Source organism: Pseudoliparis swirei, unplaced genomic scaffold, assembly GCF_029220125.1.
Source record: "Pseudoliparis swirei isolate HS2019 ecotype Mariana Trench unplaced genomic scaffold, NWPU_hadal_v1 hadal_25, whole genome shotgun sequence".
Classification (NCBI taxonomy): domain Eukaryota; kingdom Metazoa; phylum Chordata; class Actinopteri; order Perciformes; family Liparidae; genus Pseudoliparis; species Pseudoliparis swirei.
In genome coordinates, this window is record NW_026613261.1 from 2,407,079 (window position 1) to 2,430,892 (window position 23,814).

Genomic DNA, 23,814 nt, shown 5'->3' on the forward strand with positions numbered 1-23,814 from the left:
CATTCTGCACTGGAGGAGTAACAGTGCAGAGCCAGAGCCGGCAGGATCATGAGGATCCAACCCCACAACACAACAGACTGTTTCAGGCAGCGGCCAGGCAGGCGCCTCCTCCGTAGAGAGACCAGAGAGAAGAGAGACTCCTCTTTCCTCTTTCCATCAGGCCATCAGGTTTACGAACTCCGACCTCACCAGGACCCCATCATACCACACAACTGCCTCTTAGCACACTACACACACACGCACACACACACACGCACACTTGTTTTTATTGTTGTGCTGTTTTTTTTGTTGCCTGCATTCCTGCTGAACTGCCACTCACACCAGGACACCCTGTGTGTGTATGTGACAAATAAAAACATCTTGAATCTTGAATCTTGAACACACACACACACACACACACACACACACACACACTTTGGGTCAGAGTTCAATTCACGTAGATTTATTTGTAACCAACAGTTTCACAAATAAACCTGGTCTGGGTGTTAAAGACAACGACCTCCTCCACATCTGTGTTTCCCAAGCCCTGAACAAACACATTGACGTATTATTTATACATCAGCCTCAATGCAGGTGCTCCTCCGTCCACTCCCTCATTACATATTAGTTCTCGTCACTCAGTGTGACCTCTGTGTGACCCCAGTGTGACCTGTATACATGTATATATACACACATGTATATGTATATATATTGTCAAGTCCAGCTCCTGTTCACCGTTCCCAAAGGACGTGAAGACAACTCAAATTACTGACTTAATCTTTCTTTTATTTTTCTTTTGTTCGTTGATTGCTCTGCCAGTGAATTAGGTTGTAACCTTTAAGCCAGAACATGAATTACATTTTAAATTAAACATTTTATACTTTACCAAACTCAAAATGAAATATTCTTTGAAACACAAAATCAGCATTTTTAAACACCATGAAATTAAACAAATCATTTCACCATTGGCGTCTTTGGGTTGAACCGTGGCGTGACCTGAAGCGTCCTCTCTGCTTGTCTCAGAGCATCCCCACAGGTGCTCCTAATAAGCAACACTGATTGCTGCTGCTCCTGCTGCTGCACTCTGGGAAATGTAGTCTCACACAACGAGGCCCTCAGATCCAGCTCAACATATATCGAGGGTTAGTTAGATGAACTTCATGTGGAGCAACAGCGACCTCGTGTCCCAGAATGCATCAGGAGCCAATCATTCATCTTTATTATGATGTTCATAAGAAGAGTTTTAGTAAACCGTCACGTGCTCCACAGCTCAGACTGACCCGGCAGGAAGTGCATCCAACACACAGGAAGTGCAGCCAACACAAAGGAAGTGCATCCAAAGTCAGTTTGTCACATTCTGGAAACAAGAAGAAAATATCCAGCAGATAAAAAACAACCAATAAAAATAAAGCGTGTCCGATCACCTGTGAGGTCACCGTGGGCCAATCAGAGCGTCCGATCCCCTGTGAGGTCACCGTGGTCCAATCAGAGCGTCCGATCCCCTGTGAGGTCACCGTGGTCCAATCAGAGCGCCCGATCCCCTGTGAGGTCACCGTGGTGTCTGCTGACGTGCCTCAGCAGCAGCTGGCGGTCTGGACTCGAGTAGTCACACTGTTGGCATGGGAACGCCTCGCCGGTGTGATGGCGGCGAGCGTGGAGGTCCAAACTCTTCTTCTGGATACTGAGAACCAATCACAGCAGAGACACTCACATGATGAACCAATCCCAGCCTCTCGCGAGCTGACCCGATCCCAGCGTACCTGCGGTAGTCGCAGCGCTCACAGCCGTAGGGTTTCTCCTGGCTGTGCGTCCGGCTGTGTCGGAGCAGAGAGCTGCGGTCGCTGGAGGCGTAGGGGCACTGGGGGCAGCGGTGGGGCCGCTCACCTGGGGGGGGGGGGGGGGTTACCTGTGTGTGTGTTACCTGTGTGTGTTACCTGTTACCTGTGTGTTACCTGTGTGTGTTACCTGTGTGTGTGTTACCTGTGTGTGTTACCTGTGTGTTACCTGTGTGTGTTACCTGTGTGTTACCTGTGTGTGTGTTACCTGTGTGTTACCTGTGTGTGTTACCTGTGTGTGTTACCCGTGTGTGTTACCTGTGTGTGTTACCTGTGTGTTACCTGTGTGTTACCCGTGTGTGTTACCTGTGTGTGTTACCTGTGTGTGTTACCCGTGTGTGTTACCTGTGTGTTACCTGTGTGTGTTACCTGTGTGTGTGTTACCTGTGTGTGTGTTACCTGTGTGTGTTACCTGTGTGTGTTACCTGTGTGTTACCCGTGTGTGTGTGTGTTACCCGTGTGTGTTACCTGTGTGTGTGTTACCTGTGTGTGTGTTACCTGTGTGTGTTACCTGTGTGTTACCTGTGTGTTACCCGTGTGTGTTACCCGTGTGTGTTACCTGTGTGTTACCTGTGTGTTACCCGTGTGTGTTACCTGTGTGTGTTACCTGTGTGTTACCTGTGTGTTACCTGTGTGTGTTACCTGTGTGTGTTACCTGTGTGTGTGTTACCTGTGTGTGTTACCTGTGTGTGTGTTACCTGTGTGTTACCTGTGTGTGTTACCTGTGTGTGTGTGTTACCTGTGTGTTACCTGTGTGTTACCTGTGTGTGTTACCTGTGTGTGTTACCTGTGTGTGTTACCTGTGTGTTACCTGTGTGTGTTACCTGTGTGTTACCTGTGTGTGTTACCTGTGTGTGTGTTACCTGTGTGTGTGTTACCTGTGTGTTACCTGTGTGTGTTACCTGTGTGTGTTACCTGTGTGTTACCTGTGTGTTACCTGTGTGTGTTACCTGTGTGTGTGTTACCTGTGTGTTACCTGTGTGTGTTACCTGTGTGTGTGTTACCTGTGTGTGTGTTACCTGTGTGTTACCTGTGTGTGTTACCTGTGTGTGTTACCTGTGTGTGTTACCTGTGTGTTACCTGTGTGTGTTACCTGTGTGTGTTACCTGTGTGTTACCTGTGTGCGTCCTCAGGTGCTGCCTCAGTGAGGCCTTCAGCCGGCTGCGGTAGGGGCAGGTGGGGCAGCTGTGGGGCCGCGCCCCGCCGTGCGTCCCCAGGTGACGCCTCAGAGTCAACTTGGTGGAGAACTTCCTGTTGAGGACACAGCTCAGTCCTCACCTGTTGAACACCACCACGGCATCTGGAGTGGTGGATTGTGGGTAATGTGTTCACCTGTGGCACAGAGGGCAGAAGAACCCCGTCTCCTTGCCCCGCCTCTCCTCTGCTTCACGACTTGTGGTCGTGGTCTTCTTCTTCTTCTCCTTCCTCTCCTCCTCCTCCTCACTCGGCTGTCTGCTGGTCTGACTGGGAACCAACACACGGATGCTGGTTTCTGATTGGCTGCAGGGACGTGAAGGGGGTGGAGCCGTGAGTTCACTAACAAGAGCGGCCATCTATGCTGTGTTCAGGCTGCGTGGGTCATTACATCACATGTCCTTTAGCAGACGCTTTTATCCAAAGCGACTCACAATAAGTGAATCAACCTAGAGTACAAACTAAGAACAACAAGAATACAGGAAGTAACATTTCCTCAACATAGTCGAACCACAAAAGTACCACAATAAGATATTTAAGAGCCACTGAAGTGATAATCTGTGTTTTAATCCAGGTATAGTCTAAAGGTGTTTTCAGTCTCCGGTGAAGCTGTAGAGACTTCCTGCTGTCCTGATGTCAGGTGGGAGCTGGTTCCACCAATCAGGAGCCAGGACAGCACCAGTCTGGATGTAGTGATGAGCTCGAGGTGACGGAGTCACGAGTCGGTCGGCTGTTGCCAAGCAGAGCGACCGTGATGAGGTGTACGGTGTGACCATATCCAGGATGTAGACGGGCCCGATCCGCTCAGAGCACGGTACCAAGAACCAGTGTTGTGAAGCGGATGCTGCTCCACCGGGAACCACGAAGAGAGCGGAGGAGCGGAGTGGTGTGGGTGGAGTCAGGCTGAAGACCAGCTGCTGCATTCTGGATGAGCTGCAGAGGTCGATGGCCTTAGCAGGTAGAGCTGCAGGAGGGAGTTGCAGGAGTCAAGGCGCGAAATGACCAGAGCCTGGACCAGAGCCTGGACCAGAGCCTGGACCAGAGCCTGGACCAGAACCTGGACCAGAGCCTGGACCAGAGCCTGTGCCACCTTCTGAGTAAGAAGAGGCCGTGCTCTCCTGATGTTGTGCAGCATGGACCTACAGGAACGCGTCGTCACAGTGATGTTGGCCGTCAGGTTGACTGTCTAGTGTCACCCCGAGGTTCCTGGCAGTCGGGGGCGGGGCCAACACAGAGCTGGTGAAGGTGGTAGTCAGGTCATGGGTGGAGAGCCTTTCCCTGGAAGGAATAGTAGCTCGGTCTTGTCAGGGTTGATCTTCAGATGGTGCGCAGACATCCACTGAGATGTCGGTCAGACAGGCAGAGCTACCGCCGCCTGTGCTTCAGACGGTGGAAACGAGAAGATTGAAGGTGTCATCGCGGCATAGCATGGGTAGGGAGAAGCCAACGGTGAAACGAAGATTGGTTGTAAGTGTCATCGCATAGCGATGGTAGAGAAGCCAATCTAATGACAGAGCCGAGAGAATTAGTGTACAGAGAGAAGAGGAGGGGACCCAGGACGGAGCCTTGAGGGACCCCATAGTGAGAGGAAGAGGGACAGGGACCCGGAGCCTTGAGGGACCCCATAGGAAGAGGAGGGGACCCAGGACGGAGCCTTGAGGGACCCCATAGTGAGAGGAAGAGGAGGGGACCCAGGACGGAGCCTTGAGGGACCCCATAGTGAGAGGAAGAGGAGGGGACCCAGGACGGAGCCTTGAGGGACCCCATAGTGAGAGGAAGAGGGGGACCCAGGACGGAGCCTTGAGGGACCCCATAGTGAGAGGAAGAGGATGGGACCCAGGACGGAGCCTTGAGGACCCCCATAGTGAGAGGGAGGAGGGGACCCAGGACCCGAGCCGGGCAGGGACCCCATAGTGAGAGGGAGAGGGAGAGGAGGGACCCAGGACAGACCTTGAGGGACCCCATAGTGAGAGGAAGAGGAGGGACCCAGGACGGAGCCTTGAGGGACCCCCCCATAGTGAGAGGAAGAGGAGGGACCCAGGACGGAGCCTTGAGGGACCCCATAGTGAGAGGAAGAGGGGACCCAGGACGGAGCCTTGAGGGACCCCATAGTGAGAGGAAGAGGAGGGGACCCAGGACGGAGCCTTGAGGACCCCATAGTGAGAGGAAGAGGAGGGGACCCAGGACGGAGCCTGAGGGACCCCATAGTGAGAGGAAGAGGAGGGACCCAGGACGGAGCCTTGAGGGACCCCATAGTGAGAGGACCCAGGGACCCAGACCTTGAGGACCCATAGTGAGAGGAAGGAGGGACCCAGGGAGCCTTGAGGACCCCATAGTGAGAGAGGAGGGGGAGGACGGAGCCTTGAGGGACCCCATAGTGAGAGGAAGAGGAGGGACCCAGGACAGAGCCTTGAGGGACCCCATAGTGAGAGGAAGAGGAGGGGACCCAGGACAGAGCCTTGAGGGAACCCCATAGTGAGAGGAAGAGGAGGACCCAGGACGGAGCCTTGAGGGACCCCATAGTGAGAGGAAGAGGAGGGGAAGAGGACGGAGACCTTGAGGGACCCCATAGTGAGAGAAGAGGAGGGACCCAGGACGGAGCCTTGAGGACCCCATAGTGAGAGGAGGAGGGGAAGAGAGGGGGGGACCCAGGACCTTTTGGAACCCCATAGTGAGAGGAGGGGACCCAGGACGGAGCCTTGAGGGACCCCATAGTGAGAGGAAGAGGAGGGGACCCAGGACGGAGCCTTGAGGAACCCCATAGTGAGAGGAAGAGGAGGGGACCCAGGACGGAGCCTTGAGGAACCCCATAGTGAGAGGAAGAGGAGGGGACCCAGGACGGAGCCTTGAGGGACCCCATAGTGAGAGGAAGAGGAGGGGACCCAGGACGGAGCCTTGAGGGACCCCATAGTGAGAGAAGAGGAGGGGACCCAGGACGGAGCCTTGAGGGACCCCATAGTGAGAGGAAGAGGAGGGGACCCAGGACGGAGCCTTGAGGGACCCCATAGTGAGAGGAAGAGGAGGGGACCCAGGACGGAGCCTTGAGGGACCCCATAGTGAGAGGAAGAGGAGGGGACCCAGGACGGAGCCTTGAGGACCCCATAGTGAGAGGAAGAGGAGGGGACCCAGGACGGAGCCTTGAGGGACCCCATAGTGAGAGGAAGAGGAGGGGACCCAGGACGGAGCCTTGAGGGACCCCATAGTGAGAGAGAAGAGGAGGGGACCCAGGACTGAGCCTTGAGGGACCCCACAGTGAGAGGAAGAGGAGGGGACCCAGGACTAAGCCTTGAGGGACCCCATAGTGAGAGGAAGAGGAGGGGACCCAGGACGGAGCCTTGAGGGACCCCATAGTGAGAGGAAGAGGAGGGACCCCATAGGAAGAGGAAGGACCCAGGACCCAGGCCTTGAGGGACCCCATAGTGAGAGGGAGAGGAGGGGACCCAGGACGGAGCCTTGAGGACCCCAGTGAGAGGAAGAGGAGGGGACCCAGGAGCCGGAGGGACCCCACAGTGAGAGGAAGAGGAGGGGACCCAGGACGGAGCCTTGAGGGACCCCATAGTGAGAGGAAGAGGAGGGGACCCAGGACGGAGCCTTGAGGGACCCCACAGTGAGAGGAAGAGGAGGGGACCCAGGACGGAGCCTTGAGGGACCCCATAGTGAGAGGAAGAGGAGGGGACCCAGGACGGAGCCTTGTCTCCAGACTGGTGAGGGTCAAGGAGGTCGTTGCCGTGGAGACAGGAGGACACTCGGTTACAGAGAGCTCGCTCCAGAGCTTTGGAGAGAAAAGGAAGAAGAGAGACCCGTCTGTAGTTCTGCCTCCAGACGGGTCGAGGTGGTTTCTTCAGGAGCTGTTAATAAGATGGTGAGAGGTCAGAAGGTCAGGAGCAACAGCCTGGAGGATGGGAGACGGGGTCAAGGGGTCAGGTGGTCGGTCAGCGGAGGTCACCAAGCTGAGAACCTGATTGGGAGACAAGGCGGTGAAAGAGAGGGGGATGAAGAAGTTAGTGCTGGTGAGGTGATAGAAGATGGATGAGTAAAGGAGGAGCGGATGTCGTCCATCTTGTTTGTAACGTAGTCACAAAGTGGCAGAAGGGTGGAAGGAGGAGGGTCCAGGGGGATGAAGGAGGAGGGGCCAGGGGGATGAAGGAGGGTTAGAGAAGGAAGACTGAATTGTGTCAGGTAGAACCAGCTTCTGGCTGCAGAGAGAGGAAGAGAAGGAGGAGACATAGAAGAGCAGGTCCAACGCTTCATTCCATTTGCTCCATTTCCTTTCCGTCGCTCAGGGTGGCTCAAGAGCACCGAGTCAGACCACCACAGAGAGGAGAGGAGCACCGAGTCAGACCACCACGGAGAGGAGAGGAGCACCGAGTCAGACCACCACGGAGAGGAGAGGAGCACCGAGTCAGACCACCACGGAGAGGAGAGGAGCACCGAGTCTTAAAGGACAAAGAGAATCAAGAGAGGAGGACAGAGAGGAGGAGTGAGGAGGAGAGAGAGGAGGCCAGAGAGGAGGAGAGAGAGGAGGCCAGAGTCTGTAGATCTGTGTGGTCCTCAGTCCCAGAGAGAGAGGTGAAGAGGTGGTCAGAGACATGGAGTCAGTGAGTTAGAGGGAGAGCAGCTTCTAGTGGACATGGAGTCAAGGTGGTTGCCGGCTTTGTGAGGAGGAGGAGGGACTGAGTGAGAGGTGAAAGGAAGACAGGAAGAGTCACAGGTCACATGACTTCTGTCTGGATGTTGAAGTCGCCCAGGAGGAGCGTGTTCCGAGAAGGTGGACAGGAGGACGTCGAGCTCTTCCAAGAGATCTCCCAAAGAACCAGGGGGAGAGAACAACCATGTGGAGTTGAGCCGGATGAGTCACATCATGGAACTCAAGTCAGTGGATACAGAGTGGCAGCGGGAGAGAAGCACCATGTGGGTGAGAGGAGTCTGGAGCTCCACCAGAGGGGCTGAAGGAGACATCTGCTGTGGTCCAGGTCTCAGGGAGACAGGAAGTCAAGCGACTGCTCCACGGCAAACAGATGAAAGCGGCCTTTGGCTGACTGACCGTTCCAGAGGCCTCCTGTGACCAGGTGCTGGGTGTGAGTAGAACGGGTAGGAAGGAGAACAGAGGAGGGGTTCCGGTCCATGAACGAGTCCTAGAGGAACTACGAGTTGTTATAACGATGGCTTCATTACAGAGGAACCTCGTCTCCTTACCTTATCTCTAAGGCTCCTAGAGGAACCTTGTCTCCTTCCTCTATCTCTAAGGCTCCTACAGAGGAACCTCATCTCCTTACTCTATCTCTAAGGCTCCTACAGAGGAACCTCATCTCCTTACTCTATCTCTAAGGCTCCTAGAGGAACCTCATCTCCTTACTCTATCTCTAAGGCTCCTACAGAGGAACCTCATCTCCTCCCTCTATCTCTAAGGCTCCTAGAGGAACCTCATCTCCTTACTCTATCTCTAAGGCTCCTAGAGGAACCTCATCTCCTTCCTCTATCTCTAAGGCTCCTAGAGGAACCTCATCTCCTTCCTCTATCTCTAAGGCTCCTAGAGGAACCTCATCTCCTTCCTCTATCTCTAAGGCTCCTAGAGGAACCTCATCTCCTTCCTCTATCTCTAAGGCTCCTAGAGGAACCTCATCTCCTTACTCTATCTCTAAGGCTCCTAGAGGAACCTCATCTCCTTCCTCTATCTCTAAGGCTCCTACAGAGGAACCTCATCTCCTTCCTCTATCTCTAAGGCTCCTAGAGGAACCTCATCTCCTTCCTCTATCTCTAAGGCTCCTAGAGGAACCTCATCTCCTTCCTCTATCTCTAAGGCTCCTACAGAGGAACCTCATCTCCTTACTCTATCTCTAAGGCTCCTAGAGGAACCTCATCTCCTTACTCTATCTCTAAGGCTCCTAGAGGAACCTCATCTCCTTCCTCTATCTCTAAGGCTCCTAGAGGAACCTCATCTCCTTCCTCTATCTCTAAGGCTCCTAGAGGAACCTCATCTCCTTACTCTATCTCTAAGGCTCCTAGAGGAACCTCATCTCCTTCTTCTATCTCTAAGGCTCCTACAGAGGAACCTCATCTCCTTACTCTATCTCTAAGGCTCCTAGAGGAACCTCATCTCCTTACTCTATCTCTAAGGCCCCTAGAGGAACCTCATCTCCTTCCTCTATCTCTAAGGCTCCTAGAGGAACCTCATCTCCTTCTTCTATCTCTAAGGCTCCTAGAGGAACCTCATCTCCTTACTCTATCTCTAAGGCTCCTAGAGGAACCTCATCTCCTTCCTCTATCTCTAAGGCTCCTAGAGGAACCTCATCTCCTTCCTCTATCTCTAAGGCTCCTAGAGGAACCTCATCTCCTTACTCTATCTCTAAGGCTCCTAGAGGAACCTCATCTCCTTACTCTATCTCTAAGGCTCCTAGAGGAACCTCATCTCCTTACTCTATCTCTAAGGCTCCTAGAGGAACCTCATCTCCTTACTCTATCTCTAAGGCTCCTAGAGGAACCTCATCTCCTTCCTCTATCTCTAAGGCTCCTAGAGGAACCTCATCTCCTTCCTCTATCTCTAAGGCTCCTAGAGGAACCTCATCTCCTTACTCTATCTCTAAGGCTCCTAGAGGAACCTCATCTCCTTACTCTATCTCTAAGGCTCCTAGAGGAACCTCATCTCCTTCTTCTATCTCTAAGGCTCCTACAGAGGAACCTCATCTCCTTACTCTATCTCTAAGGCTCCTAGAGGAACCTCATCTCCTTCCTCTATCTCTAAGGCTCCTAGAGGAACCTCATCTCCTTCCTCTATCTCTAAGGCTCCTAGAGGAACCTCATCTCCTTCCTCTATCTCTAAGGCTCCTAGAGGAACCTCATCTCCTTACTCTATCTCTAAGGCTCCTAGAGGAACCTCATCTCCTTCCTCTATCTCTAAGGCCACTAGAGGAACCTCATCTCCTTACTCTATCTCTAAGGCTACTAGAGGAACCTCATCTCCTCCTCTATCTCTAAGGCCACTAGAGGAACCTCATCTCCTTACTCTATCTCTAAGGCTCCTAGAGGAACCTCATCTCCTTCCTCTATCTCTAAGGCTCCTAGAGGAACCTCATCTCCTTCCTCTATCTCTAAGGCTCCTAGAGGAACCTCATCTCCTTACTCTATCTCTAAGGCTCCTAGAGGAACCTCATCTCCTTCCTCTATCTCTAAGGCTCCTAGAGGAACCTCATCTCCTTACTCTATCTCTAAGGCTCCTAGAGGAACCTCATCTCCTTACTCTATCTCTAAGGCTCCTAGAGGAACCTCATCTCCTTACTCTATCTCTAAGGCTCCTAGAGGAACCTCATCTCCTTACTCTATCTCTAAGGCTCCTAGAGGAACCTCATCTCCTTACTCTATCTCTAAGGCTCCTAGAGGAACCTCATCTCCTTCCTCTATCTCTAAGGCTCCTAGAGGAACCTCATCTCCTTACTCTATCTCTAAGGCTCCTAGAGGAACCTCATCTCCTTACTCTATCTCTAAGGCTCCTAGAGGAACCTCATCTCCTTACTCTATCTCTAAGGCTCCTAGAGGAACCTCATCTCCTTACTCTATCTCTAAGGCTCCTAGAGGAACCTCATCTCCTTACTCTATCTCTAAGGCTCCTAGAGGAACCTCATCTCCTTCCTCTATCTCTAAGGCTCCTAGAGGAACCTCATCTCCTTCCTCTATCTCTAAGGCTCCTAGAGGAACCTCATCTCCTTCCTCTATCTCTAAGGCTCCTAGAGGAACCTCATCTCCTTCCTCTATCTCTAAGGCTCCTAGAGGAACCTCATCTCCTTACTTTATCTCTAAGGCTCCTAGAGGAACCTCATCTCCTTACTCTATCTCTAAGGCTCCTAGAGGAACCTCATCTCCTTACTCTATCTCTAAGGCTCCTAGAGGAACCTCATCTCCTTACTCTATCTCTAAGGCTCCTAGAGGAACCTCATCTCCTTACTCTATCTCTAAGGCTCCTAGAGGAACCTCATCTCCTCCCTCTATCTCTAAGGCTCCTAGAGGAACCTCATCTCCTTACTCTATCTCTAAGGCTCCTAGAGGAACCTCATCTCCTTCCTAAATCTCTAAGGCTCCTAGAGGAACCTCAGACTCTCCAGCACCCTCAACTCCCAGAGGAACCCCAGACTTCTCCAAGTCCACAAACCCAGAGGGCTCTCCTGTCCAAGTCCTGTAGACCCCCAGTAGTCTCCACAGGACCCTCAGTAGTCTTGGGGGGTAAAGAGCTGGTCCCCAGCTCCACGACCGGGATGGGACCCTCACTGCTGGTCTTGAACCTGAGGTCAGACCAGCTCTCTGGGATAAGCTTTCCCCTGGAGGCTGAGTAGTGAGGGACCACGAGGGTCCACCCCTCTCCGGTCCACCACGCCGGTCTACCAGTCCATGGGCTCTGACCCTGACCCCCATGTCCCTGACCCTCATGACCCCCATGTCCCTGACCCTCATGACCCTGACCCTCATGTTCATGACCCTCATGTTCATGACCCCCATGTCCCTGACCCTCATGACCCTGACCCTCATGTTCATGACCCTCATGTCCCTGACCCTCATGTCCCTGACCCTCATGTTCATGACCCTCATGTCCCTGACCCTCATGTTCCTGACCCTCATGTCCCTGACCCTCATGACCCTGACCCTCATGTTCCTGACCCTCATGACCCTGACCCTCATGTTCATGACCCTCATGTTCCTGACCCTGCCCCTCATGTTCATGACCCTGACCCTCATGTCCCTGACCCTCATGACCCTGACCCTCATGTTCCTGACCCTCATGACCCTGACCCTCATGTTCCTGACCATCATGACCCTGACCCTCATGTTCCTGACCATCATGACCCTGACCCTCATGTTCATGACCCTCATGTTCATGACCCTCATGACCCTGACCCTCATGTCCCCATGTTCCTGACCTCATGTTCCTGACCCTCATGACCCTGACCCTTATGTTCCTGACCCTGACCATCATGACCCTGACCCTCATGTTCCTGACCATCATGTTCATGACCCTCATGTCCCTGACCCTCATGACCCTGACCCCAATGTTCCTGACCCTCATGTCCCTGACCCTGACCCTCATGTTCCTGACCCTCATGTTCCTGACCCTCATGACCCTGACCCCCATGTTCCTGACCTCATGTTCCTGACCCTCATGTCCCTGACCCTCATGTTCCTGACCCTCACCCTCATGTTCATGACCCTCACGTTCCTGATGACCCTCATGTCCCTGACCCTCATGACCCTGACCCTCATGTTCATGACCCTGACCCTCATGTTCCCGACCCTCATGTTCATGACCCTCATGTCCCTGACCCTCATGACCCTCATGTTCATGACCCTCATGTTCCTGACCCTCATGACCCTGACCCTCATGTTCCTGACCCTCATGTTCCCGAGCCTCATGTCCCTGACCCTCATGTTCATGACCCTCATGTCTCTGACCATGACCCTGACCCTCATGTTCCCGACCCTCATGTTCATGACCCTCATGTCCCTGACCCTCATGTTCATGACCCTCATGTCTCTGACCCTCATGACCCTGACCCTCATGTTCATGACCCTCATGTCCCTGACCCTCATGTTCCTGACCCTCATGACCCTGACCCTCATGTTCCTGACCCTCATGTTCCCGAGCCTCATGTCCCTGACCCTCATGTTCATGACCCTCATGTCTCTGACCATGACCCTGACCCTCATGTTCCCGACCCTCATGTTCATGACCCTCATGTCCCTGACCCTCATGTCTCTGACCCTCATGACCCTGACCCTCATGTTCCCGACCCTCATGTTCATGACCCTCATGTCCCTGACCCTCATGACCCTGACCCTCATGTTCATGACCCTCATGTTCCTGACCCTCATGTCCCTGACCCTCATGTTCCTGACCCTCATGACCCTGACCCTCATGTTCCTGACCCTCACCCTCATGACCCTGACCATCATGACCCTGACCCTCATGTTCCTGACCATCATGACCCTGACCCTCATGTTCATGACCCTCATGACCCTGACCCTCATGTCCCTGACCCTCATGACCCCATGTTCCTGACCCTCATGACCCTGACCCTCATGACCCTGACCATCATGACCCTGACCCTCATGACCCTGACCCCAATGTTCCTGACCCTCATGTCCCTGACCCTCATGTTCCTGACCCTGACCCTCATGTTCCTGACCCCAATGTTCCTGACCCTCATGACCCTGACCCCCATGTTCCTGACCTCATGTTCCTGACCCTCATGTTCCTGACCCTCACCCTCATGTTCATGACCCTCACGTTCCTGATGACCCTCATGTCCCTGACCCTCATGTTCATGACCCTGACCCTCATGTTCCCGACCCTCATGTTCATGACCCTCATGTCCCTGACCCTCATGTTCATGACCCTCATATTCCTGACCCTCATGTCCCTGACCCTCATGTTCCTGACCCTCATGTTCCCGAGCCTCATGTCCCTGACCCTCATGTTCATGACCCTCATGTCTCTGACCCTCATGACCCTGACCCTCATGTTCCCGACCCTCATGTTCATGACCCTCATGTCCCTGACCCTCATGACCCTGACCCTCATGTTCCCGACCCTCATGTCCCTGACCCTCATGACCCTGACCCTCATGTTCCTGACCCTCATGACCCTGACCCTCATGTTCCCGACCCTCATGACCCTGACCCTCATGTCTCTGACCCTCATGACCCTGACCCTCATGTTCCTGACCCTGACCCTCATGTTCATGACCCTGACCCTCATGTTCATGACCCTCATGACCCTGACCCTCATGTTCCCGACCCTCATGTCCCTGACCCTCATGTCCCTGACCCTCATGTCTCTGACCCTCATGTTCCCGACCCTCATGTTCCTGACCCTCATGTCCCTGACCCTCATGTTCCCAACCCTCATGACCCTGACCCTCATGTCCCTGACCCTCATGTCTCTGACCCTCATGACCCTGACCCTCATGTTCCCGACCCTCATGTTCCTGACCTCATGTTCCTGACCCTCATGACCCTGACCCTCATGACCCCCATGTTCCTGACCTCATGTCCGACCCTCATGTTCATGACCCTCATGTTCCCAACCCTCATGACCCTGACCCTCATGTCCCTGACCCTCATGTCTCTGACCCTCATGTTCCCGACCCTCATGTTCCTGACCCTCATGACCCTGACCCTCATGTTCCTGACCCTCATGACCCCCATGTTCCTGACCTCATGTCCGACCCTCATGTTCATGACCCTCATGTCCCTGACCCTCATGTCTCTGACCCTCATGACCCTGACCCTCATGTTCCCGACCCTCATGTTCCTGACCTCATGTTCCTGACCCTCATGACCCTGACCCTCATGTTCCTGACCCTCATGACCCCCATGTTCCTGACCTCATGTTCATGACCCTCATGTCCCTGACCCTCATGTTCCCGACCCTCATGACCCTGACCCTCATGTTCCCGACCCTCATGACCCTGACCCTGGGGTCGGCCTTGCTGTCCCTTCCTGAGCCGTCCAATGGTTTCCCAGAACCTCCTCCATGGCCTCCCTGAAGCCGCCAGCTGAGCGGTCACTGGTTTGGTTGTTGAGGTCAAACCTTTCACAATAAAAGCTTCAGAGTGCGGGTCTACCTGTCTAGACGCTCCGCTTCCTTCTCTCCTGCTCGTCCAATCAGCCGGCTCCTCCATCCGTCTGGAGGAAACAAACAAAGGTCATGCCCGTGGCGTGATGCCAGACGCTGCAGTGGGCGGGGCCACACCTGAGTGGTCGCTGTGGCGTGTTTGAGTGTGAGATCTGCGCGAGGCGGCGCTCCTGAACTTCCTCAGACAGACCGGACAGCTGTACTGCCTGGACGCTGCTGCCTTCTTCTTCTTCTTCTTCTTCTCCTGCTCCTGCTCCTCCCTCCTCCTCCTCCTCCTGCAGTGGCGCCTCCAGTGCGGCTCCAGCTCCTCCCAGCTGTCGGCCGTCCAGCTGCAGCGGACGCAGCTGAAGCCGCCCGCTGTCCGGTGAGACCGGAGGTGGACGTCCAGCAGCCGCCTGGAAGGCAGCACCGCAGGGCACAGGGGGCACGGCAGCCTCCGCCCGCTGCAGGGGGGCGTCCCGGTCCTGGTCCCGGTCCTGGTCCCGGTCTCGCTCTCCTTCAGGCTGCCGGGCTCAGACAGGCAGGGGGAGTCCTCAGGGGGAGGGCGGGGGGGTCTGGGGGAGGGCGGGGGGGGAGGTTTGGTGGCCGAGATGCGACACAGCCCCAAAGTCATGAGGTGAGCGGACTGCGCCATCTCCTCCTGGGTGGCGGGGGGGTCGATGGGACAAGACAGATCCCCAGAACCCCCCTTCAGAGGGAACATGGAGGACTCCTCCTCGAAGAGAGTGCTCACCTGCAGACAGAAACAGGTTCAACCACGAGGAGGAGGAGGAGCTTTACTCTTCATGACAACACTTCAACACGTCTGGTCCTTTAGGCCAGACCACGAGGTCAGACACTGGACCCTGAGGAGCTGACCCCAGAATGCATTTCACCTCAACCATGTGTGCGTGTACGTTTGTGTGTGTGGGTGTCAGGTGTGTCACCTCACAGGTGTGCGCAATTTGCAGCCCCCCCTCGCCGCTGATGTCACAGGTGGGCGGGCTCATGCTGTCCAGCATGTTGTAGAGCAGGAAGTCTTCGTCCTCGTCGCGCTGCTTCGACTCCGCGTTCAGATCGAACCGATAGGGCGACGCCCCCTCTCGGTCCTCGGCCCCGCCCCCTTCGCCGCCCTCCTCCAGGTAGGTGAGCGTGAGGGGGCGGTGCCTGACCTGCAGGTGGCTGCTGATGGAGGCCTTCAGGCCGCAGGTGAACTGACAGAGTTTACAGCGGTAGAGCTCCACCATGAAGGCCTCCACCCCCCACAGCCCCTCCACCTCCCCACAGTACAGGCTGGAGCTCACGGCCACGCCCCCCAGCTGCAGCGCCACGGCAACCACGGCCCGGAACCTCACCGATGACATCACTGAAAGCACGGAGGCCATCGTTAGGGGCGGGGCCTCGGTAGAGTACCAGAGAACCATAGTACCAGAGAACCAGAGAACCATAGTACCAGAGAACCATAGTACCAGAGAACCATAGTACCAGAGAACCATAGTACCAGAGAACCATAGTACCAGAGAACCATAGTACCAGAGAACCATAGTATCAGAGAACCATAGTACCAGAGAACCATAGTATCAGAGAACCATAGTACCAGAGAACCATAGTACCATAGAACCATAGTACCAGAACTACAGTTACATAGTACCAGAGAACCATAGTACATAGTACTACGGTTACATAGTACTAGTTACATAGTACTACAGTTACACAGTACTAGTTACATAGTACTAGTTACACAGTACTAGTTACATAGTACTACAGTTACACAGTACTAGTTACATAGTACTACAGTTACACAGTACTAGTTACATAGTACTAGTTACATAGTACTACAGTTACACAGTACTAGTTACATAGTACTAGTTACATAGTACTAGTTACATAGTACTAGTTACATAGTACTAGTTACACAGTACTAGTTACACAGTACTAGTTACACAGTACTAGTTACACAGTACTAGTTACATAGTACTACAGTTACACAGTACTAGTTACATAGTACTACAGTTACACAGTACTAGTTACATAGCACCAGCCAGTTACACAGCACTAGTTACACAGCACCAGTTACACAGCACCACAGCCACACAGCACCAGCCACACAGCACTAGCCACACAGCACCAGTTACACAGCACCAGCCACACAGCACTGGTGCATAGTACAGTTCATAGTACCACAGTTACAGCACCAGCCACACTAGTTACATAGCACCAGCCACACAGCACCAGTCACAGCACCACAGTCACAGCACCAGTTACATAGCACCACAGTCACACAGCACTACACATAGCACCACAGCCACACAGCACCAGCCACATAGCACCACAGCCACACAGCACCAGTTACATAGCACCACAGCCACACAGCACCAGTCAATAGCACACAGCCACACAGCACCAGTTACACAGCACCAGTACACAGCACCAGTCACACAGCACCAGTTACATAGCACAGCACCAGCCACACAGCACCAGTCACATAGCACCAGTCACATAGCACCACAGTCACACAGCACCAGTCACATAGCACCACAGTCACACAGCACCACAGTCACACAGCACAGCACCAGTCACACAGCACCAGTCACACAGCACCAGTCACATAGCACCAGTCACAGCACCAGTTACACAGCACCAGTCACACAGCACCACAGCCACACAGCACCAGCCACATAGCACCACAGTCACACATCAGCACCAGTCACAGCACCACAGTCACACAGCACCAGTCACATAGCACCACAGCCACACAGCACTGTCACAGTCACACAGCACCAGTCACACAGCACTACAGTCACACAGCACCAGTCACACAGCACCACAGTCACACAGCACCAGTCACATAGCACCAGTCACATAGCACCACAGTCACACAGCACCAGCCACACAGCACCAGTTACACATAGCACACAGCCACAGTCACATAGTAGCACACAGTCACACAGCACCAGTCACATCAGCACCAGTCACACAGCACCAGTCACATAGCACCACAGTCACACAGCACCAGTCACAGCACCAGTCACATAGCACCACAGTCACACAGCACCAGTCACATAGCACCAGCCACACAGCACCAGCCACATAGCACCACAGCCACACAGCACCAGCACCAGTCACACAGCACCAGTCACATAGCACCAGTCACACAGCACCAGTCACATAGCACCACAGTCACACAGCACACCACAGCACATTACAGCACCAGTCACACAGCACCAGTCACACAGCACCAGCCACACAGCACCAGCCACACAGCACCACAGTCACACAGCACCAGTCACATAGCACCAGCAGTCACACAGCACTACAGCTACACAGCACAGTCACACAGCACCAGCCACACAGCACCAGTCACACAGCACCAGTCACATAGCACCACAGTTACACAGCACCACATCAGCAGCACCAGCCACACAGCACCAGTCACATAGCACCAGTCACACAGCACCAGTCACATAGCACCAGTCACACACCACTAGTCACATAGCACCAGCCACATAGCACTAGCCACACAGCACCAGTTACATAGCACCAGTTACACAGCACCAGTCACACAGCACCAGTCACAGCACTACAGTTACACAGCACCAGTCACACAGCACACAGCACAGTCACACAGCACCAGTCACACAGCACCAGTTACACAGTACACAGTACAGTACACACAGTACCAGTTACATAGCACTAGCACACAGCCACACAGCACCAGTTACATAGTACTAGTTACAGCACTAGTTACATAGTACTAGTTACACAGTACAGTCACAGTACCAGTTACAGTACTAGTTACATAGTACTAGTTACATAGTACTACAGTTACACAGTACTAATTACATAGTACTAGTTACATAGTCAGGGCTCTCAAGTTTTGAAGACAGGCAAGAGTGACATTTCCATCAGCACCCCCCCCCCCCCTAACCCTAACTCCAGGGGAGCGCTTGATTCCTCCACGGTGAGGGCAGCGCGGCTCATGTTGGCGCGCTGCAGCACATTAAAACATTAAATAGACGAGTTTTTTTCAGCGTGAGAAATACGATGTGTGGCGGGAGTGCGTGACTTAAGACCGAAATGCGTGAGTCTCACGCTCAATGCGTGACACTTGAGAGCCCTGCATAGTACTAGTTACACAGTACAACGGTTACATAGTACTACAGTTACACAGTACTAGTTACATAGTACTAGTTATACAGTACTAGTTACTAAGTACTACGGTTACATAGTACTACAGTTACACAGTACTAGTTACATAGTACTACGGTTACATAGTACTAGTTACATAGTACTACAGTTACGCAGTACTAGTTACATAGTACTACAGTTACACAGTACTAGTTACACAGTACTAATACATGAACAGATATGTCTTTTAGAGCTCATCTGTGAAGAAATGGTATTCAATGTTTATTCAATCTCAAACAAACCCAATAAATCCAGAAACTTCACGGAGGTAGCATCACGAGGCTAACGCGACGCTAACGCGATGCTAACCGGAGCTTTTCCGCCGGTTCTGCGGCGTCATCACTGCGTCCTTGTGACGCAGCACGGGCGCGTGAGCTTCAGGGCTCACCGGCTGAACGAAGCGCAACACTCACCTGCTGCTCGCGCTGCTGGAAACACAGCGGACTGTTTACTTCCGCTTTGCCTCCGAGCCAGTCTGACGTCACGTCCGGGAGCTCCGCCCGTCTCTCGCAGCGTTTCTCAATCAGCGTTCTTGTGTGTACTTCTCTGTACTTGTGTACTTCTCTGGACTCGTGCTTGTGTTCACGTGTACTTCTGTTTATTATTTATTCACATCAACGTTAAATCAGTTTGACAGGGTTAACATTCATAAATTTATATTTTAATTAAACTTTAACTAACTATAGTGGTGTCTTTTTACTTTTGACCGAATTGTTTGCAATTAAATGTGTAATAATTATATATATATTAGGGCTGTCAGCGTTAATGCGTTAATCTATGCGATTAATTTGGCCGCCTTAACGCACTAAAATATTTTAACGCATATACGCAAATTTTTTTTTTGAATATACTTTATTAATCCACAAGGGGAAATTAGTTCTCTGCATTTAACCCATCCTTACAGGGCTCCAGACTAACTTTTTTTACTAGGAGCACAGTGGCCCCTAACTTAAAATTTTAGGAGCGCAAGCAGAAAATTTAGGGGCGCACATAGGGCTTTTCCTGGGTCAAAATGGGTCTTCGTGCTCCCCAAAAATTGTTTGCTGCTACGCACCGTCTATTCGTGCAGGTCGAGCTATTGAGTGAGTGATCAGTAGCTGGCCGCTCTGTCCATTCACGCACCTCACTGTTGTGTATTGATCAGACAAAAAGACACGCTTATCAACTCCAGTGTTTCCCCTACCATTATAACAGGGTAAAATCTCCACCCCCCCCCCCTTGAGTAAATAAATTACGCCGTGCTTTCCCGGCTAAACAGTAACACTGTCTGTTGTCGTGCAATTGGGGTCGAAGACAAATCATAAGTTGTTTTGTTTCTTGTTCATCAGAAAATCATAAGATCGTTAACGATAGATTATTAAAACATTAATATCCTGTTTTACCTGAACTCACCACCGTTTACACATTCTGTGGCGAGTTAGATAGATAGATATATACTTTATTCATCCCCAAGGGGAAATTTGTCGTAACAGTAGCAGCACCAATAAACTAAACACACAAGAATAAAAAATAAAATATAAAACAGGGATGAAAGATATTGATATATACAAGAAGTATACCAAGTAAAATAAAATATATATGTATATATACAACATATATGCATACACAATACTAATGACAAATTAAATTAAATATAAAAATATTAAATATAGACAGTGTGCAAAGTGTGTGTATGTGTGTAGTGTAAATGAAATGTGTGAAGTTCAGAACAGTGTAAATATTATGATCTGGCAAGAGGTGATCTGTTGTAGAGCCTCATAGCTGGCGGCAGGTTCTCCTGTATCTGTCCTTGTGGCAGCGTGAGGAGACGTCTGGAGAAAGTCCTCCTCTGTCCCTGTAGGAGGTGGTGGAGAGGGTGGTCCGGGTGGTCCGGGTGGAGAGGGTGGTCCGGTGGTCTGGTGGAGGGTCCGGTGAGAGGGTGGTCCGGGTGGTCCTGTCCAATATGGACAGCAGTTTCTTCAACGTCCTCCTCTCCACCACCTGTTCCAGGTGCTCCAGCTGGCAGCCGATGATGGAGCCAGCCTTCCTCACCAGTCTGTTAGACGGCTGGTGTCACCGCCCGATGCTGCTCCCCAGCAGACAATGGCAAAGTGCAGCACACTGGCCACAACCGACTGGTAGAATAACTCCAGCATCTTGCTGCACACGTTGAAGGATCGAAGCTTCCTCAGGAAAAAGAGTCGACTCATCCCCTTCTTGTACACAGCGTTGATGTTGGCCTTCCAGTTCAGTCGGCTGTCGATGGAGACGCCCAGGTACTGGTCCTCCTCCACCATGTCCACGTCCACTCCCAGGACACTCAGAGGGAGAGGAGCTGTCGCCTTCCTCCTGAAGTCCACCACCATCTCTCTGGTCTTGGCCACGTTCTCATCGGCCCACTTTACAAAGTCACTCACCACTGCCCTGTCCTCCTCCTCCCGTCCATCCCTAATACACCCGACCACTGCAGAGTCATCAGAGTACTTCTGCAGATGACTCCGTGTTGTACTGGAAGTCACTGGTGTACAGGGTGAAGAGGAAGGGAGACAGAACAGTTCCCTGTGGGGCTCCAGCATCACTGACCACTGCCCAGACAGCACACGCCCCATTCTGACAAACTGTGGTCTGCCTGTGAGGTAGTCAGTGATCCAGGAGATGGAGGACGCGCCCACACTGCCACCCAGCTTCTCACTCAGCAGCAGTGGCTGGATGGTGTTAAATGCACTGGAGAAGTCAAAGAAAGTGACTCTCACAGACACCGGTTCCATCCAGGTGCGACTGAGCTGGCAGCAGGTAGATGATGGCGTCGTCCACTCCCACATGAGGCTGGGAAGCAGATTGCAGAGGGTCCAGCGATGATTTCACCTGCGGCCGGAGGTGGGCCAAGACCAGCCTCTCCAGCACCTTCATCACATGGGAGGTGAGGGCGACCGGTCGGTAGTCATTGAGGCCAGATGGTGCTGACTTCTTTGGGACAGGGACCAGGCACGACGTCTTCCACAGCACCGGGACTTCCCCCAGCCTCAGGCTGAGGTTGAAGAGGCGCTGCAGGACACCAGACAGCTGGGTGGCGCAGGTCTTTAGGACCCTGGGGCTGATGCCATCAGGACCTTCCGCTCTGCGCTGGTGTAGTTTCTCCAGCTGTCTTCTCACCTGGTCAGTAGTCACAGAGAGAGGGGGAGGGAGGAAGAGCCCATTGATGTTGAGGGCTCGGTGGATGTGCAGCTCAGCAGGGGGTACAGAGGGGGAGGTGTTTGGGAGGTGTGATGTGTGGAGGAGACAGGAGAGGGCTGTGAACTGAACCTATTGAAGAAACAGTTCAGCTCGTTGGCCCTCTCCAGGGAGCCCCCTGGCTGTCTACCTCCCACCTTGAAGCCAGTTATCTGCTTCATGCCAGACCACACCTCCCTTTGTGTTGTTCAGCTGGAGTTTGGCCTCCAGCTTCCTCCTGTAGGAGTCCTTGCCTCCCTGAGCTTCACCTTCAGGTTGCGCTTGGCTTTCTCAGCTCATCCTTGTCTCCAGACCTGAAAGCAGCTTTCTTCATGTTAAGAAGCGCCTTCAGGTCCCTGGTGATCCAGGGCTTGTTGTTGGGGAAGCAGCGCACAGTCCGTGATGGGATGGTGGTGTGTTCACAGAACTTGATGTATTCCGTGATGCAGTCGGTCATACTGTTGATGTCCTCCCGGTGCGGTCCACAGAGCACATCCCAGTCCGTTGACTCAAGCAGTCCTGTAGAGCGTCGTCAGCCTCCAGAGACCACCTCTCACAGTCCTGGTGGTCACCGCAGCCTCTTCACCAGAGGAACAGACCTGGTGTCAGCGGACCAGGTCATGATCAGACCTGCCGAGGGGAAGGGCAGTGGCGCTGTATGCGTCCTTAGTATTAGCATACAGCAAGTCCAGAGTTTTATTGTTCCTTGTTGGGCAGTCTATGTATTGATGGAAGGTTGGCAGAGCTTTCTCCAATGTGGTGTGGTTAAAGTCACCAGTGATGGCCATGAATGCTCCAGGCTGATGATTCAGCAGAGCAGACACAGTGGAGTGGATGGTGTCCACAGCTTCCTCAGCGCCAGCTGATGGCGGCACGTACACGACAACCACAATGGCGGACGTGAACTCTCTCGGCAAATAGTGGGCGCATCCCACGGCCAACAGTTCAATGTTCGGGCCAGAAGCGCTCCTTCACGCACACATGGTCCGGATGGCACCACCGTTCATTCACATAAACAGCGATCCCGCCTCTTCTTACCGCTCTGTGTAGCGCTCTGTCAGCCCGAACAGTCCTGAAGCCGGGCAAAGACGCTGTGATCCGGATAGTCGCGGCAGCCACGTCTCAGTGAAGCACAAGAGACTGCTCTCACGGAAGATCCTCTCAGACATTACCAGCGCGCCGAGCTCATCCGTCTTATTCGCCAAAGACCTCACGTTCCCCGTTATGATCGACGGTACCGAGGGTTTGTATCTCCTCGCTTTAGCCCTCCTCTTGGCCCCGCCCTGCAGCCCGAGCCCTCCTCCGGAGCTCCACCGGGATCTCAGGTCTGTCTCCAGGCAGAAGCTGCGGTCTGCACAGAGCGATCAGCTGAGCGAGTAGACCACGGTCCCGTCACGACAAAGTGAACAAAAACCACGGGAAAAGTTGCGAAAAAAGTAGTTATAGTCCATTGTCCGACCGTAACTTAGACCAACGTGAAAGAAAAGAAAGAGAGGAAAAGTGGAAAAAAGACAATAAAATAAAAAGCATATGGGCAGCTACTGCGACAGGCAGCCGTTGGCACGGCGCCATCTTGCGTTCATGCTAACTCGTGTTTTAAAGAATAGTTTAAATGTCTTCATGTTGTTCATTAGCAGGTCACGTGACCAGAGAGGGCCATTAAATAACTACATTCAGAAATATACAAATAAATATATATTTATAAATATACATATTTATAAATATACATATTTATAAATATATGTATATTTATAAATATAAATAATTATGCATATATATATATTTATAAATATACAAATAAATATGCATATATTTATAAATATACATATA

At 52.7% G+C, this 23,814-nt stretch overlaps 1 protein-coding gene across 4 annotated transcripts; it reads right to left on the reverse strand.

The window, feature by feature from the left end:
* Positions 1-420: 420 nt before the first annotated feature.
* si:dkey-154p10.3 (zinc finger protein 668) lies at positions 421-19,804 on the reverse strand. 4 transcript variants are annotated; one of them, XM_056410657.1, is made up of 8 exons: positions 19,038-19,804; positions 15,555-15,973; positions 14,746-15,361; positions 14,618-14,678; positions 3,147-3,314; positions 2,932-3,065; positions 1,740-1,863; positions 421-1,660 (listed from the first exon to the last, which is right to left on the reverse strand). In XM_056410657.1, exons 2-8 carry the CDS (start codon positions 15,969-15,971, stop codon positions 1,504-1,506), a joined length of 1,677 nt encoding a protein of 558 aa, XP_056266632.1. In that variant the 5' UTR covers positions 15,972-15,973; positions 19,038-19,804; the 3' UTR covers positions 421-1,503. The 4 variants fall into 4 exon arrangements, with proteins under 4 accessions (XP_056266632.1, XP_056266631.1, XP_056266630.1 ...); XM_056410656.1 differs by lacking the exon at positions 19,038-19,804 and having other exon boundaries at positions 2,921-3,065; positions 15,555-16,301; XM_056410655.1 differs by lacking the exon at positions 19,038-19,804 and having other exon boundaries at positions 3,147-3,278; positions 15,555-16,298.
* Between the last annotated feature and the right edge of the window lie 4,010 nt (positions 19,805-23,814).

Excerpts from the sequence above, each read along its gene's own strand:
- si:dkey-154p10.3 (XM_056410654.1), bottom strand. The coding sequence starts at position 16,151 with ATGGTTCTCTGGTACTATGGTTCTCTGGTACTATGGTTCTCTGGTACT. Across the intron at positions 3,315-14,617 it reads GAAGCGGAGCGTCTAGACAG|CCAATCAGAAACCAGCATCC; the intron begins GTAGACCCGCAC and ends ACGTCCCTGCAG. Across the intron at positions 3,066-3,146 it reads TTCTGCCCTCTGTGCCACAG|GAAGTTCTCCACCAAGTTGA; the intron begins GTGAACACATTA and ends TGTCCTCAACAG.